Below are 18,332 nucleotides of genomic sequence, written 5' to 3' on the forward strand. Positions count from 1 at the left end.
ACCAACCATTGCTGTCTTCTTGGTGGACCGTCGTTGTGATCTCCTAATGCATTATGAGGCTTCACTGTATCCACTGTGCTCTCTCTCTCTCTCTCTCTCTCTCTCTCTCACTCTCTCACTCTCTCACTCTCTCACTCTCTCACTCTCACTCTCCCTAGCAACAATGTCCCACTGTGAGGCAAATATACTGATGTGCTGTGCATGGATGAATGCCTGTTTCCAAACAAGCTGTAAGGCGACAACGTCAGTCTCATTTTTATGAAAGAAAACTTTATTTAGTGATTTATAAACAAAACACATTACCACTGTATCCATTTAGGGCAAATTAAAAAAACGGAAAGAAATGCAATTTCACAATTTTACAGTCATAGTAGATGAGCAGGTGTACAAAAAAAGGTTTTACAACAGATCAGTACTGCCCAGTAGGCCAGGACAGCACCACCATTGGTCACCACCGTACTCTAAATAATGAATGACAGCGTGAACGCTCACTAAACACAAGCATACACTACATATACCATTTTTACATTGGACTTTTTTTTCTGTCATTTTTTTATTTTTTTATCTGTTGAAAGGGGGTGGAAGGGAAAATATAGCTCAACACAGGATCATACATATTTCAATTACAATATTAGTGTTAGGTAGAGCATCATGTCAAAGCCGGACACAAAACATATTATTATCATTTTTTTATTTTTTATTTCCTTTTCTTTGCTTGTTCTCAAAAACGAAAATGATATTTTGGTAAAACAAAATGAACAGAGTTGCATTCAAGGCCATCACACTATAGCATTTACAAATATCTATGAGGTTTAGTTCACGTATAACACCACAGTGGAGTGCGTAGGATGTCATATGCACAAGGTACACACAAATATCTCCTTTGCGAGTCATGAAGTAAAATGATAATAGAAAATAATAAAATCATAGCCATCTATTTCTATATATATATATTTCTCTATATACTATGTTTCCTTTGAGACTTACATGCAGCAGCCACTTTAGTGGAGTGAAGTCATACTGAGCTGCAGAACTTGGGGGGGTGTGGCAACAACTTACAGGCAAGGGGGAACCAATAGAAGCAGGGCTGAAGCATGTCTCCGCCCCCTCACAAAACCTCCTGAGAGAGGATTGGTGGGATAGAGCTGTGGGGTAGGAATCCTTAGATGCTCGTATTTAGTCATTAATAATGTAATAATTAGGTTACACATCGCATTTATTAATGCAAAGTTCATGTATGAAAAGCAAGTCTAAATCTACATTTATCGTGTACATAAAAGCCAATGGGTGACCTACTGTTTTCATATATGTTTACCCAGGAACAAGAAGGACAGGGATAGCCCTCAGCACCATGTCCCAGACCTCCATCCCTGTCCCCATCCCACCTCATCCCCTCTCGCCAGTGACCACAAACAGGAATGAACAGCGTAGTATTCACAAGTTAAAAGCAGTCAACCGTTTTGCACTTAGAGGGATCTGACATTGGCTAACAGAATACTGGACCACCGGCACCGACTGGGTTCTACAGGCCTCACACATATTACTGACCCCAGCACACCACAAGGTTCAGAATAGGCCTTCCCAGTTCACCCTGAATGAACAGGGGGTTAGAGGGGGAGTCTATGGCCAGAAAAAGAGAGAGATGAAGGGCAGGGGGGGGGGGGGGGGACAAGAAGAAGCACTGCAGATCAGTTAAAGCTAACAAAACAGAGCAGGAAATCGTGGCTCTTCTCCAAGAACAAATAAAAAGAGAAAAAATTCACAAATGTCATCATCATCATCATCACGTGAAGAAGCAGTCTGTGGTTGGGATAAGGGTGGGGTTGAGGGTGGAAAGGTCAGGGGAGTGGGGAGGATGGAGATCAGGTTGGGTATCAGGTAAAGGATGGTTGCTACCAAACATTCAGAGCAGAAAGCATCAGGCTTTTGCTGAGTGGCAGGGGAGAGATCATCTTTAGCTAGAGACAGTCCTGCTATTATACAAGTTTCCAACTGAGCCCTGCTCAACAAGCTGGATCACAGGCCAACTCAGCTGGACTCCTCTCTTCCGTTCTCAAGATAATCTGAAGAGTGTTCCTCCTTTCTCTCATTCCCTCTTTTTCTCTCTTCGCATTGAGCTGTTGGCTGCTTTGAGAGAGAGGGATCTCATTGAGCTGTTGGCTGCTTTGAGAGAGAGGGATCTCATTGAGCTGTTGGCTGCTTTGAGAGGGATCTCATTGAGCTGTTAGCTGCTTTGAGAGAGAGGGATTTCATTGAGCTGTTGGCTGCTTTGACAGAGGATCACCTTGAGCTGTTGGCTGCTTTGAGAGAGAGGGATCTCATTGAGCTGTTGGCTGCTTTGAGAGAGAGAGACCTCATTGTCCCAAAATAGAGTATTGAGCAGACCAACCAGGAGTAATTGCAGGGGATGCGGCTGTGTCGATCCTGAGAGGCTAGATCTACAGTACATGTGTGTCCTGCTGAGGAGACTGTGCTGCTGGGGGAAAAGCTTGCGTTCTGTATTAAACATATTGTTATTTGTTCGCTGTTGTTTGTTGGCAGCTCCTAGATTTTGTACCTCTCTCCAGGTCTCAGGTGTTCTCAGTGTCCATGTTTGTGAGCGTGTGTGTGTCAACGTGTCTGTGTGTATCATTGACAGCCATGTTTTACTTGCCGTCTCAGGGAACACTGACAGATAGAGAACGCGATAGGAAGCTGCAGCAGCAGTGTCATGTTAGCATTTAGCCTCAGCTTTAGCGACTCTCTCCTGTGCTATTTACAAGTGTGAGTGTCCAGCTCTAAACATTTAGCTCTGTCTGTGTCCTCTTCCATTTACTTTCTTTTCTTCTTCTTGACATTTGCTTTTTTTGTTCTTTTTCCGAGGCTGGCACAGAGCTGTTTTCTTCTCATCCTCAGATTTTCTTTTCGTCTCAAAGAAAAGAGATTATACAACATGGTGGGAAAGGGTAAGACCGAGGTGCCAACGTATCCGTGGTAGAGAAGGTGAATAGCAGAGGGCAAGGGGAGACAGTAGCTCTTGTCCCCTTGCTGAGAGGAGTGGGAGGGTATTATTTGGCTCAGGGTGTATAGGCAGGCACCAGGGGGCATGGAGGAAAATGTATCAATACATTTTTTCTCATCAAGGCATGATTATTAAGCAATTACCCAAGACAGGGATTTGAAGGAGACGTTAAACTACAGTAATCTTGGTAAGGCCAAATTATTACCAGAGAGAGTTAGAAAGACCTGGGCTATTATCTTTGTTCCAGGGGTGGGTATCGAGCGGAGGACGGCAGTGTGACTTTGTCTGCCTGTCTGTGTTACTGAGCCAGAGATAATGAAGTTGAACTGGGGATCTCTCTTTTCACCTGTTGTCTCAAATACTTTTATTTTTGTTACCAGTTGGACTTTGGTTGGTACCTCTGTTTTAACAGCTCCCTTTCCTTCTCTTCCTCTTCCTCCTCCACCGCTACTCGTCATCATCCTTCCCCTTATCCTTCTTATCCTTCTTCTCCTTCTTCTTCTTTTTCTTCTTCTTGGCCTCCTCCTTCTTTCCGAAAGTGATGAAGTCGCTCTTGTCGTCCTCTCCTCCCTGCTGGCGGATTGAGATGATTGCGGGGGATCCGGGGATGATGAAGGCTTCGGGGGGGACCTCGCCAGGCTTCAGGTGCTGGGGGGGCCCACCGGGGCCGCCTGCACCGTAACGGAAGTGCCAGCTGTTACTATCCACTCCGGCTCCCATGGGTGGGGACGTCTCTCCACCCTCAGCATCTAGGGAGAGAGAGAAAGATGGGGGGTTATTGATGTTGAGATAGAATCATCAATCTCATCTATAGTGCATAAAGGGGGTTGTAAGATCGGTGTTACTGTCATTGTCATGGCAATGGACACTTCACAGAAAATCATGAGAAACCTCTGCCATGTCAGACTGCATCCTTTGGTGATGCATCATGACACACAGTCCACACCGTGCTGCATCGAAAAACCACAGGAGTACTCTGATCACCCTGACTCCTATTGTGATGTCACTAATCGGTCACTAATCCACAGAAACAGCCATAACACCCCTCAAAAGGAAGGGGTGGCGACTCAGAATGCAAGCTTTCAAATGCTTCCGCTGGTAAGCGGCTATACAGAATCAAAGCGTCTGTCACACCTGTCCTTCCCACGTCTAGCGTCCTCAATTGGTGCTATGAGATAAGACATGAATCGCTCCATCACGCCGGGAGAGGCAGGGAAAGGTCAGGGAATAAAGACATGACATTTGAAAGGAAAGCCAACAAGCAGTTTACAGACTGAGTGCTTGTCCTGGGAGATGACTGTGCTTTAACTTCCATCACAGATCACCACTGAAGCGCTAAACTAAAAATGGTAAATACAGACTTTTCCTGTTCAATAGAAGTGGTTATGGCCAGCACAGACTGAAGAGCCTACATTATACACAGTATACAGCTGTGTGTGTATGTGTGTGTGCGTGCGTGCTTGTGTCAAAATCAAATCAAATGTATTTATAAAGCCCTTTTTACGTCAGCCGATGTCACAAAGTGCTTATACAGAAACCCAGCCTAAAACCCCAAACAGCAAGCATTGCAGATGTAGAAGCACGGTAGCAAGGAAAAACTCCCTAGAAAGGCAGGAACCTAGGAAGAAACATAGAGAGGAACTAGGCTCTGAGGGGTGGCCAGTCCTCCTCTGGAGATCATAAGAGTACATGGCCATTAAGGCCAGATCGCTCTTCAAGATTTTCAAACGTTCATAGATGACCAGCCAGGTGTGTGCTTGCGTGTGTGTGTGCAAGGTGTGTCAGTCAGTAGCTTCAACCCTCTCCAACACTCAGTATTTTAAGTGGTCTCCAGTTAGTTAAACAAGGCTGTACTCAGTGCTTTGAGACAGACAGGTGTGACACAGCCTCTCTATACTGCCTCCATCTCTAGACACATGTCATGACTCACTGCAGCAGAGCAGAGTGACTCTTGGCTCAGCTCTCAGCTCTCCCCTCCCGACCCAATCAGTCTACCCAAGGAGAGAGAACACTCCCCTGTACACATAAATAATACAATTAAAGGGGCGAGAGTGCACACATAAATAACTTCTCATTAAAGGAGATGGGGATGGCAGAGGTGCTTGGTCGGTCAAACTCACTGTGACTCTGCGTTATTCAAAGTGTGTGTGTGTGTGTGTGTGTGTGTGTGTGTGTGTGTGTGTGTGTGTGTTGACAACCCAGGGTGCTTGTAACAAAGCTCACACACCAACTTGAAGACCCAGGGATCCAGAGAGGGAGGACTGTTCTAACTACTACCCCCTGTTATGTCTTCTCAGTCCCCTAACACACACACACACACACACACACACACACACACACACACACACACACACACACACACACACACACACACACACACACACACACAACAGCAAAACACTCCCCACACCACTTTGCCTCGTTCCTCACAGCTATGACCTAGTTTCTACACTTCCTTCACGTTTCTCCTTTTATTTCTCTCTCTTTTTTGACTTCCTTCCAAAGTGGAATTTAACAAAACTGTATTCACCCAAGTAGAATGAACTGTGTCTGGAAGAGGGAGTGCTGGCCTCATAACACCCAGGGTATGGAAGCCCATCTCACCATTCCCTGTCCTCCCCAACCAAGCCTCTATTGGACAGTTAGGAAAAGTAGTGTAGAAAAGTAGTGAAGACATCAAAACTATGAAATAACACATATAGAATCATGTACTAACCAAAAATGTGTTAAACCAATCAAAATCTATTTTATATTTGACATTCTTCAGAGTAGCCACCATTTGCCTTGATGACAGCTTTGCACACTCTTGGCATTCTCTCAACCAGCTTCATGAGGTAGTCACCTGGAATGCATTTTAATTAACAGGTGTGCCTTGTTAAAAGTTAATTTGTGTAATTTATTTCCATCTTAATGCGTTCGAGCCAATTAGTTCTATTGTGACAAGGTAGGGTTGGTATACAGAAGATAGCCCTATTTGGTCAAATACCAAGTCCATATTATGGCAAGAACAACTCAAATAAGCAAAGAGACATGAAGGTCAGTCAATCCGGAACATTTCAGTGCAGTCGCAAAAACCATCAAGTGCTATGATGAAACTCGCTCTCATGAGGACCCCCACAGGAAAGGAAGACCCAGAATTGCCTCTGCTGCAGAACACAAGTTCATTAGGGTTAACTGCACCTCAGATTGCAGCCCAAATAAATGTTTCACAGAGTTCAAGTTACAGACACATCTCAACATCAACTGTTCAGAGGAGACTACGTGAATCAGGCCTTCATGGTCAAATTGCTGCAAAGAAAACACTAAAGATCACCAATAAGAAGAAGAGACTTTCTTGGGCCAAGAAACACAAGCAATGGACATTAGACTGGTGGAAATATGTCCTTTGGTCTGATGAGTCCAAATTTGAGATTGTTGGTTCCAACCGTCGTGTCTTTGTGTGAGACGCAGAGTAGGTGAACGGATGATCTCCGCATGTGTGGCTCCCACCGTGAAGCACGGAGGAAGAGGTGTGATCGTGTGGGGGTGCTTTGCTGGTGACACTGTCTGTGATTTATTTAGAATTCAAGGCACACTTAACCAGCATGGCTACTACAGCATTCTGCAGCAATACGCCATACAGTGCCTTGCAAAGTATTCACCCCCTTGGCATTTTTCCTATTTTGTTGCATTACAGCCTGTAATTTAAAATGATTTGTATTTGGATTTCATGTACTGGACATACACAAAATAGTCAAAATTGGTGAAGTGAAAAGAAAAAAATGACTTGTTTCAAAAAAATCAAAAAAATAAAAAGGGGAAAAGAGGTGCGTGCATATTTATTCACCACCTTTGCTATGAAGCCTCTCAATGAGATCTGGTGCAACCAATTACCTTCAGAAGTCACATAATTAATTAAATAATGTCCACCTGTGTGCAATCTAAGTGTCACATGATCTGTCACATGATCTCAGTATATATATATACATGTTCTGAAAGGCCCCACAGTCTGCAACACCACTAAGCAAGGGGCACCACCAAGCAAGCGGCACCATGAAGACCAAGGAACTCTCCAAACAGGTCAGGGACAGTTGTGGAGAAGTACAGATCAGGGTTGGGATATAAAAAAATATCTGAATCTTTGAACATCCCACGGAGCACCATTAAATCCATTATAAAAAATGGAAAGAATATGGCACCACAACAAACCTGCCAAGAGAGGGCCTCCCATCAAAACTCACAGACCAGGCAAGGAGGGCATTAATCAGAGAGGCAAGAAATAGACCAAAAATAACCTTGAAGGAGCTGCAATGCTCCACAGCGGAGATTGGAGTATCTGTCCATAGGACCACTTTAAGCTGTACACTCCACAGAGCTGGGCTTTACAGAAGAGTGGCCAGAAAAAAAAACATTGCTTAAATAAGCAAACACGTCTGGTGTACCCCAAACATATGGAAGAAGGTACTCTGGTCAGATAAGACTAAAATGTAGCTTTTTAGCCATCAAGGAAAACGCTATGTCTGGCACAAACCCAACACCTCTCATCACCCCGAGACCACCATCCCCACAGTGAAGCATGGTGGCGGCAGCATCATGCTGTGGGGATGTTTTTCATAGGCAGGGACTGGGAAACTGGTCAGAATTGAAGGAATAAATATTGGCGCTAAATAAAGGGATATTCTTGAGGGAAACCTGTTTGAGTCTTCCAGATATTTGAGACTGGGACGGAGGTTCACCTTCCAGCAGGAAAATGACCCTAAGCATCCTGCTAAAGCAACACTTGAGTGGTATAAGGGGAAACATTTAAATGTCTTCGAATGGCCTAGTCAAAGCCCAGACCTCAATCCAATTGAGAATCTATGGTATGACTTAATGATTTCTGTATACCAGCAGGAACCCATCCAACTTGAAGGAGCTGGAGCAGCTTTGTCTTGAAGAATGGGCAAAAATCCCAGTGGCTAGATGTGCCAAGCTTATAGAGACATATCCCAAGAGACTTGCAGCTGTAATTGCTGCAAAAGGTGTCTCTAAAAAAGTATTTACATTGGGCGAGGGTGAATAGTTATGCACGCTCAAGTGTTCTGTTTTTTTGTATTATTTCTTTTTTGTTTCACAATAAAAAAATATTTAGCATCTTCAAAGCGGTATGCATGTGTAAATCAAACGATATAAACCCCCTTAAAATCTATTTTAATTCCAGGTTATAAAACAACAAAACATACTTTCGCTAGGCACTGTACTATCTGGTCTGTGCTTACTGGGACTATCATTTGTTTTTTAACAAGGCAATGACCCAACACACCTCCAGGCTAGTAAGGGCTATTTGACCAAGAAGGAGAGTGATGGAGTGCTGCATCAGATGACCTGGCCTCCACAATCACCTGACCTCAACCAAATTGAGATTGTTTGGGATGAGTTGGACTGCAGAGTGAAGGAAAAGCAGCCAAAAAGTGCCTTGCATATGTGGAAACTCCTTCAAGACTGTTGGAAAAGCATTCCTCATGAAGCTGGTTGAGAGAACGCCAAGAGTGTGCAAAGCTGTCATCAAGGCAAAGGGTGGCTACTTTGAAGAATCTCAAATATAAAATATATTTTCATTTGTTTACCACTGTTTTGCTTACTACATGATTCCATGTGTGTTATTTCATAGTTTTGATTTCTTCACTATTATTCTGCAATGTAGAAAATAGTAAAAATAAAGAAAAACCCTTGAATGAGTAGGTGTGTCCAAACTTTTGACTGGTACTGTACATGTACAGAAGAATGGGACTACTAGGTTTTAAGGACTATGAAGCACCCCATGGGACAGAGCCCCATCCCTTGGTACAGGGCAAGAGTTCCGTGAGTCAGTTTTGATCAGCCAGTACATATCTCATCTAGCAGGTAGTAATTGATGTTGCCAGAGGGAGGCATTGTTACATGGCTTCAAAGAACAGGAACAAGCCTGCCTCCACCTGTCACGTTCTTTCAAAATCGAACCCAGAAGCAGACCAGGACAAGGAGAGTAGGAAGAAGGTGAGTATTTATTTACAAGTGAATATGAAGGTGTAGAAATATCCAGGTAGCGTAACGGGCAGCGGGGGTGAGTTGATGGGAGTGAATAGGTGGGTCCAAAGGAGTAGCGGAAGCCTCCGACGACCAGGCAGGAATGGGGTAAGTGATCCGGGTGAATAACTGAAGACAGAACAAACGGGGTTAAGTTTAAGGCAAGCAAGACGTACAAAACAACAAAACAAATACTATCAAGCTGGAGGCTGATACGCTGGCACAACATACTGTTTATGGCTAACGATCCGGCAGGGAATGGATGTCAGGTCCGGGCTTATGAAGAGGAGAGATGATGATCAGGACCAGGTGCACAGATAGCTGATGGGATACAGGTGCGGGTAATCTGAGATCTCCCAACTAGCTAAAACGCCCGGCAACCAGACAGGGTGCGTTCCAGGACACCGGAAAAACACTCCAGAACAGAACACAGGCAAAAACCAGACTCAGGAAACGGGATTCGTGACACCACCTTCACCACCTCCAACCATCACCTTCACTACCTCCATCACTTCCACCACCTCCACCTCCTTCACCCCCTCCACCATCACCACCTCCACCACCATCTCCACCTCCACCACCATCTCCACATCCACCACCACCACATCCACCACCACCACATCCACCACCACCACCACATCCACCACCACCTCCACCAAACAAAGCTCACAACTAGAACACTGATGCATTCTAAAACTGCACTATTCCTCTCTCTCTCTCTCGCTTTCTCTCTGAATTCAAAGGGAACCAAAATAGTTGTTTCTTGCCCAAAGCATTTCTAAGTACTATAAACAGTAGGTGAGGGAATAAGCAAAAACACATTTTATGACAATTAGTGACCATTAAAATAATTAAAACTATGGATTATGATGCTGTTTACAAATCTCTTTATCCTCCCCTCTTTCTCTTTCTCTCCTCTGCTTTAACCAAACCTCTCATCTCTTCTCCTCCCTCTCCATTTCTCCCCCACCCCTTCTCTACCCCACTTTTTTCTCTCCTCTCTATCTCTCTCCCGCCCTCTTCCCCTGCCATCCCTTCTCCTTTCCTCCCCCTCTCCCTCCCTGCTCTCTGTCCCAGCCCGGGCTCTCTGCTGGAGCTGCTCAGAGTGATGGATTGTGGGAGTAAATCCAGGCCAGGCGTGGGCAGCGTCACGTCCCCTGCATGGCACACACTCCTAATCTCTCTTATGGAGTCAAACAGTGCAGGAAGTCTTTCAGGCTGATGGGATGGTGTCCTATTCACCTCTCTCATACATAGCCTACAAAAGCTGTCCTATTCACCAACCTGGTCTCAGAGCATTTCATATTATTCTGTATGTAAACCCAAGACACTCCATTTTGTATGATATATTAAGTTTTGTATGGTATGTATTAATTTGTGGATGTCCATCACCCATTTCATATGATATGTTAGGAATTACGATTCGCATTATGGCTTATGAATTCGCAAAATGTAGAATATGTTACAAATTTGCTAAACGTACGATATGATATGAATTTGTAAAACGTATGATATGTTACGAATTCTAGCTAGGTGGCTAATGTCAGCTAGCTGGCTAACGTTAGTTAGGGGTTAGGGGTTAGGGTTAAGGTTAGGGTTATGTTTAGGAGTTAGGTAAAAGGGTTAAGGTTAGGGTTAGTGCAAGGGGAAGTGTTAGCTAAAAAGGTTAAAGTTATGGTTAGGGGAAGTGTTAGCTAACATGCTAAGTAGTTGCAAAGTATTTAAAAAGTAGGTGTGAGTGGCAAATTAGCTAAAATGCTCAAGTTGTCTCTGATGAGATTCAAATTCGCAATCTTTGGGTTGCCTACCCATCCACCATGACCATCCCCCGTACTTTTGTTTTTGCCTTAAGTAACCATCTGTCTTATGTAACCATACCAAACGTAACATATCATACTAATTTGACTGTCCCGGATTGACGTTTACTATGTTACGTCTAGTCTATGAGACCAGGCTGTATTCGTACATAGTCCTCTTTCTCTACTCTTCTCTCCTACATTGTACACTTGCTCACTTCCCTTCGTGGATTTAAAAGGAAATGACTGGTGTAAGAAATATGGCGGCAACTCTCTCTAACCAACGCTCAAACTAATCCAATGCTTTTTAAATACATGGAGAGGATTGCACAATTTGAACGCAAGGAAGGAAACATTATAGAGAATATCCTCACTACTACCAGACATTTTGCATTGTCTTCTCTGTGAGAGGGCGCATACCACAGACCGCCCGACAGACAGACACTATGGTTCCAGCAGTGACATAGTCCTACTTCTCACTTCCGATTCTAGCCAGGAGTGCTATCTGACCTCCACTGATTTTGTCATCAGAGCCATGAGACCTATGAATAGACAGAGTCAGAACGACAGAAAGACAGAGGATGAGGAGAAGAGGAGAAGAAGAGCAGGAGACAGACACGGTCACTGCTCTCTCTCTCTCTTTCTCTCTCAGACTCGGAGATAGTGAGAAAGTCAGATTAATTTGCTGTGAGAGATCCCACTCTCCCTCTCTGAATCAACCTCGGCTAAATGCCATTATCTGACTCCCAGCCAACATTGTGAACTGATTCTGCTCTTTAAAAGGGAAAACAATAAGTGAAAGGAGGAATGAGAGAAAAGGAAAGAGAGCGATCCTAGAAAGTGGCAGGGTATTTACTCTACAATGCCTTTGCTCAGCTTTCCTGCCCCTAAGTCATTTCCTGTCTAAAACGGCTCAGGCAGGTGATGAGACACCCGTGATACAAACAAAGAGGATTCCAGAGAGTGATGACACTGGGAGAGAGAGAGCAGACATTATGGCTTGGTAGAATAGCCTTATAATTGTCTCTGACATATCATGACCAAGCCAAAAGCCCCATGACTGGGTCTGACTGCACATCGGGATATCAAAATCCAGGTCCAAATGAATCTAGCCACCTCTCCTCCCTCCACTCTGAATCCATTAATGCTACATTACTTGCTTGTCTATATCTTTCTATCTTTTTGCTCACTGCCCTCAAGCCTCAATTAGATTAGATTCAGCCATAACAATCAAACAGGAAGAGAACATCTGACTGTGTTCCATCATCACATGCCTCGCCCAGCACAGATCCACACGCGGCCACAGCGACTATCTGATTTGTCGATGGCTGTTGCAGTGCAAAAAACTCTCTCACTGATTCTCCCTCCCTCCCTTCTTCCCTCGCTCCCTCCTTCCCGCTCCATCTCCCTCATTTCTTCTGACCTTTCGTCTAATCTAGCGCGAAACCTGGTCCAGCAAACACCCGTCCCTTCCAGTTACTGATAGAGCATGCATTATGCCTATCACTGTTGTGGAAACATTATTGTGATTGGAAATTAAACCGCTTGTCCATCACTGATCACTAAGAGGCACATTAGTGATGGGAATGATTTGTTTTACACTGAGATGATCACAGCCTAACACCCTCTCTGTATCAGTGTATCTCTCTCTGTTGTGTTTCTACATTTTTCAGTCTCTTCCTCTGCCTCTGTTTTTAACAAAGATACAAATCATAGCCCGACACTCTCACACTCCAAGAATTTCATAACTTCTACAAAAACATGGATTTTTTTCTCTCTCTGAAGCAGATATAGAAAGCAATACACTTCTCTAATGTAGCCTAACTCTCCCTCTCTCTCTCGGTTTGTTAATGTCTCCCCTCTTCTCTCTGCTATCCAAGGTTTTCACAGTGACTTAAATCATCCAGGAGCTCCATTTTGCCACGTCTACTTTATTCATCCCCTCGTCTCGCCCCACGATCTATTGGCCGCTTGGGCAGAAGCGCAGTGGAGCGCAGTGCAGCGTTACATAACGAGGGAAGGAGGAGGAGAAGAGAGGAGGAGGAGGAGAGAGGAAGAAGGGAGAGAGGAAGTGCAGGGATGCAAGTATGAAATGTGATCCACCCAGAAAGGCAGAAAACATTCTACTAAATATTCTGAAGGTGCAGATTTTTTTAGAGAGAGGGGCACTGCAGTGGTGGAGGATACTTGTCATAATAGAAAGCTCTCCATGCTGGGACCACACCCTTCTCTATCAAAACACATATGCTACGTATATGCTCTGTGTGTTTGTGCTCTGTTTGTGTGTGCGCGCGTGTGTGTGTGTGCTCGCGCGCATGTGTGTGTGTGTGTGTGTGCCCGTGCGCACACCTTGAAGTGTAATGTCCAGATGGATCATGTGACACATGGTGGAGACAAGCTTTCCCAAGAGACAGTCTTCAACAGGAGGACGAGCCACTGCCAAGGGTATGTGTGTGTGTGTGCTCGTCTAAAGGAGAGTAGTGCTTCTAATGAGGATGATAGAGTCATTAATAGTGACTAAATAGCAGACTAGAAGAAACATATTTATTCTCAGTGGAGCAGAGAGAGGGGAGGATGGAGAGAGGGGGAGGGAGGGAGAGAGGGGTAGGGAGGGAGCAGGAGGAAGAGGGAGAGAGATAGAGAAAGGGGAGAGAGAGAGAGGGGGGGAGAGAGAGAAAGGGAGAGAGAGAGAGACAGAAAGAGAGAGAAAGAGAAAGAAAGAAAGAAATAGCCTTGCTATTGAGAAAGGTTGTCGTAGGCAGACCTGGCTCTCAAGAGAAGACAGGCTATGTGCACAATGCGCACAAAATGAGGTGGAAACTGAGTGGCACTTCCTAACCTCCTGCCGAATTGTATGACCATATCAGAGACACACATTTCCCTCAGATTACACAGATCCACAAAGAATTTGAAAATAAATCCAATTTTGATAAATTCACATATATATTGGGTGAAATACCACAGTGTGTATTCATAGCAGCATTGTGACCTGTTGCCACAAGAAAAGGGCTACCAGTGAAGAAGAAACACCATTGTAAATACAAACTACAATTATTTTTATTTATTTTGTACTTAAACTATTTGCACATCATTACAACACTATATATAGACATAATATGACATTTGAAATCTCTTTACTCTTTTGGAACTTTTGTGAGTGTAATGTTAACTGTTCATTTTTTATTGTTTATTTCACTTTTGTTAATCATCTAGTTCACTTGCTTTGGCAATGTAAACATACTGTATGTTTCCCATGCCAATAAAGCCCCTTCAATTGAAAATTGAATTGGGAAAGGGAGAATGAGACAGGGCAGAAGAAAAAGAGACAGATAATGAAATGGTGAGGAGCAGAAATGAAACCAAAAAGTAAGACAGACAGAGATACAGTGTCTTGCAAAAGTATTCATCCCCCTTGGTGTGTTTCCTATTTTGTTGCATTACAACCTGTAATTTGAATTGATTTGTATTTGTATTTCATGTAATGAACATACACAAAATAGTCCAAATTGGTGAAGTGAAAAGAAAAAAATAACTTGTTTTAAAAAATGCAAAAATATTTAAAACCGAAAAGTGGTGCGTTCATATGTATTCACCCCCTTTGCTATGAAGCCCCTAAATAAGGTCTGGTGCAACTAATTACCTTCAGAAGTGACATAATTAGTTAAATAAAGTCCACCTGTGTGCAATCTAAGTGTCACATGATCTGTCACATGATCTCAGTATATATATATATACACCTGTTCTGAAAGGCCCCAGAGGCTGCAACACCACTAAGCAAGAGGCACCACCAAGCAAACGGCACCATGAAGACCAAGGAGCTCTCCAAACAGGTGAGGGACAAAGTTGTAGAGAAGTACAGATCAGGTTTGGGTTATAAAAAAATATCTGAAACTTTGCACATCCCACGGAGCACCATTAAATCCATTATTATAAAATGGAAAGAATATGGCACCACAACAAACCTGCCAAGAGAGGGCCGCCCACCAAAACTCACAGACCAAGCAAGGGGGGCATTAATCAGAGAGGCAACAAAGAGACCAAAGAAAACCCTGAAAAAGCTGCAAAGCTCCACAGTGGAAATTGGAGAATCTGTCCATTGGACCACTTTAAGCCGTACACTCCACAGAGCTACGCTTTACGGAAGAGTGGCCAGAAAAAAAGCTATTGCTTAAAGAACTAAATAAGCAAACACGTTTGGTGTTCACCAAAAGGCATGTGGGAGACTCCCCAAACATATGGAAGAAGGTACTCTGGTCAGATGAGACTATAATTGAGCTTTTTGGCCATCAAGGAAAACACTATGTCTCTCAAACCCAACACCTCTCATCACCCCGAGAACAACATCCCCACAGTGAAGCATGGTGGCGGCAGCATCATGCTGTGGGGATGTTTTTCATAGGCAGGGACTGGGAAACTGGTCAGAATTAAAGAAATGATGGATGGCGCTAAATACAGGGAAATTCTTTAAGGGAAACCTGTTTCAGTCATCCAGAGATTTGAGACTGGGACGGAGGTTCACCTTCCAGCAGGACAATGACCCTAAGCATCCTGCTAAAGCAACACTTGAGTGGTATAAGGGGAAACGTTTAAATGTTTTGTAATGGCCTAGTCAAAGCCCAGACCTCTATCCATTTGAGAATCTATGGTATGACCTAAAGATTACTGTACATCAGCAGAACCCATCCAACTTGAAGGAGCTGGAGCAGTTTTGCCTTGAAGAATGGGCAAAAATCCCAGTGGCTAGATGTGTGTAAATCAAATAATACAACCCATCCCCAAAAAATCCCTTTTAATTCCATGTTGTAAGGCAACAAAATAAGAAAAATGCCAAGGGGGTGAATACTTTCGCAAGCCACTGCAGACAGAAGTCAGATGGATGGAAATGGGGGGTTGAGGAGAAAGAAGAAAAGAGGCATTTTTGGATGAGCAGAGAGGAACAGCTTAGTCTTCCCCTCCTGAGTTGCCTCTCTGCCCCAGGCAATTTCCAGAGAGTTCCATCCAGCACACCTGCCCACATAACAATTCTACCACCATGGAGTCTCTGCTTAAGCAGCTGAAAGCTGCATCTTCAACGCTCCAACTCTGCATTCATAAAATGGGAATTCTATGTCTGCACCCTCCTCCAATCTAACCCAGCAGTGCTCTGTGGTCATGTTGTTAGACTCCAAGGGGGTTGAGTTGAGGTAGAGTGACACAGAATGGACCACATGCCGAGGAGCTAATTTCCTGAAGAGAGGAAGCACAAAATACCTCCGCTTTCCTCTTCACCCTTCCTCCCCCTCTCTTCCCTTCCTCCCCTTCCTCCCCCTCTCTCCCCCTTCCTCCCCCTCTCTCACCCTCCTCCCTCTCTCACCCTTCCCCCCTCTCTCTCCCCCTTCCTCCCCCTCTCTCACACTTCCTTCCCCTCTCTCCCCCTTCCTCCCCCTCTCTCACCCTTCCTCCCCCTCTCTCACAATTCCTACCTCTCTCTCCCCCTTCCTCCCCCTCTCTTTCCCTTCCTCCCCTTCGCTCACCCTTCCTAACCTTCTATCACCATTCCAAACCCTCTATCACCCTTCCTCTCCCTCTCTTTCCCTTCCTCCCCTTCGCTCACCCTTCCTAACCCTCTATCACCCTTCCGAACCCTCTATCATCTTTCCCTCCACCCTCATCCTCTATCCTCTGTTTAGCCTCGACAGGTGCAGGCTGTTGTTGAATCCTGTCCCCCCTCATCAAATCAGGCTGTGTGTGTGTGTATGTGTGTTTGAGCATGTGTGTGTGTGTATGTGTGTTTGTGTGTGTGAGCATGTGTGTGTGTATGTGTATGTCATCAGATACAGCAGTAATGCAGAAAGACCTGCACTAAACCTGCCTCCACCTCTGCAGTACAGCACAGCCCTTTCTATGTAGGTCAGTCTCCCTCTCTCTTTCTCCCTCACTCCCTCTCTCCTTCCCTCTCTATCTCACTCTCTCTCCTCCCTCTCTCCCTCACTCCCTCTCTCCTTTTTACCCTTGCCATGCCCTTCTCAGAACATTTCTAGCTAACACAACCTCTTCCTCCCTCCAAATACGTCTCCCTCCTTTCCTCTCACCTTTCCTCTAACACTTGTTTTTATTCCCTCCCTCGTAGTTTTGTTTTTAACCAACAGTCACCTCCATTTTTCTCTCTTTATAAACATGCTTCAACCTCAACACACTCCACGTCCATATTTCCATTTCCTTTTCCCTCCCTCCCTTACCCTCTCTCTCTCCATATCGCTCTCCCTCCCTCCCTCCGTCTCTCTCTCCCTCCCTTCCTCTCTCTCTCCATATCCCTCTCCCTCCCTCCCTCCGTCTCTCTCTCCCTCCCTCCCTCCGTCTCTCTCTCCCTCCCTCCCTCCGTCTCTCTCTCTCCCTCCCTTCCTCTCTCTCTCCATATCCCTCTCCCTCCCTCCCCCCGTCTCTCTCTCTCTCCCTTCGTCTCTCTCTCTCCCCCTCCCTTCGTCTCTCTCCCCCCATCCATTCCTCCGTCTCTCTTTCCCTCCCTCCATCTCTCTCTCCCAACACCCTCTCTTTGCTCTCTCTATCCACAGTATCTCTCCTTCTCTCTCTCGACACTCAGTTCAGGGCTATGAATGGTTGCCGTGGAAACTGCATCCTCCAGTGAAGCGGTAGGACATGGGCGTCACAGTGACAGTACTGATGCTGATGGAGAATAATGCTGCAAGCTTTCACACTCTCCCTCTTTCACACTCTCCCTGTTGCTAGCGGAGAGTCCAACCACTCTTCGCTAGCAACAGCAGCCTTGTACCCTCTCCTCTACCTCCATCTCTCATTTTCTCTCTCTCCCTCCCTCTCTCATTCTCTTTTTTTACTCATTGTCACACTCTCCCCTCTCTCTCACAGTCCCCCCCTTTAACTCCCCTTTCCTTCTCTTGCCTCCCACTGCTCTCCATCTCTCCTCTCCTTCCTTTCCCTCTCCTTCTCCTTTCTCTCTCCCAGGGGATCGTTCAGCTCCTACACTGTACTCTGTGAATCCCAATACGTGCCTCTGCTTCAGAGACAGAGCCCTGAAATGGAGGGATGGAGGGAAAGAGGGAGGAGAGGAGAGAGGGAGAGAGATAGTTAGGCAGCAGGCAGAACCCTGATTTCATTAATGTGAGTCTGTTAATCTGGGCTCCATCTGTCACACCAGGAGCTGCACACAAAGTAGGGAGTCAACACACACATACACACACACACACACACACACACACACACACACACACACACACACACACACACACACACACACACACACACACACACACACACACACACACACAATCTCTCTTTCATAGATAAAAATACATACACATAGGTGCTTACATATGTGAGAGCACATAAGCACACTCACAAACAAACACACCAAAGCACCCTGGGGGATGAAACAGAGGTGTAATGCAGGGTGGGTTTGTGTCTGACAGTCTATTTTTGCCTGTTGGATGAAGAGCCACAGCAAAACATTACACCTCTGTTTTATCCCCCAGGGTGCTTTGGTGTGTTTGTTTGTG

General features: G+C 45.0%; 1 protein-coding gene across 2 annotated transcripts in view; it reads right to left on the bottom strand.

Moving 5' to 3' along the window:
- Nucleotides 1-260: 260 nt before the first annotated feature.
- The window catches only part of LOC120062307 (protocadherin alpha-C2-like), a 44,010-nt gene continuing 25,938 nt past the window's right edge, over nucleotides 261-18,332 (bottom strand). For both annotated transcript variants that reach the window (XM_039012172.1, XM_039012171.1), the window contains exon 4: nucleotides 261-3,750. In XM_039012172.1, the coding sequence (XP_038868100.1) occupies nucleotides 3,449-3,750 (302 nt within the window). In that variant the 3' untranslated portion in view covers nucleotides 261-3,448. The remainder of the gene's footprint in view (nucleotides 3,751-18,332) is intronic.

This window comes from Salvelinus namaycush, chromosome 17 (assembly GCF_016432855.1).
Source record: "Salvelinus namaycush isolate Seneca chromosome 17, SaNama_1.0, whole genome shotgun sequence".
Classification (NCBI taxonomy): Eukaryota; Metazoa; Chordata; class Actinopteri; order Salmoniformes; family Salmonidae; genus Salvelinus; species Salvelinus namaycush.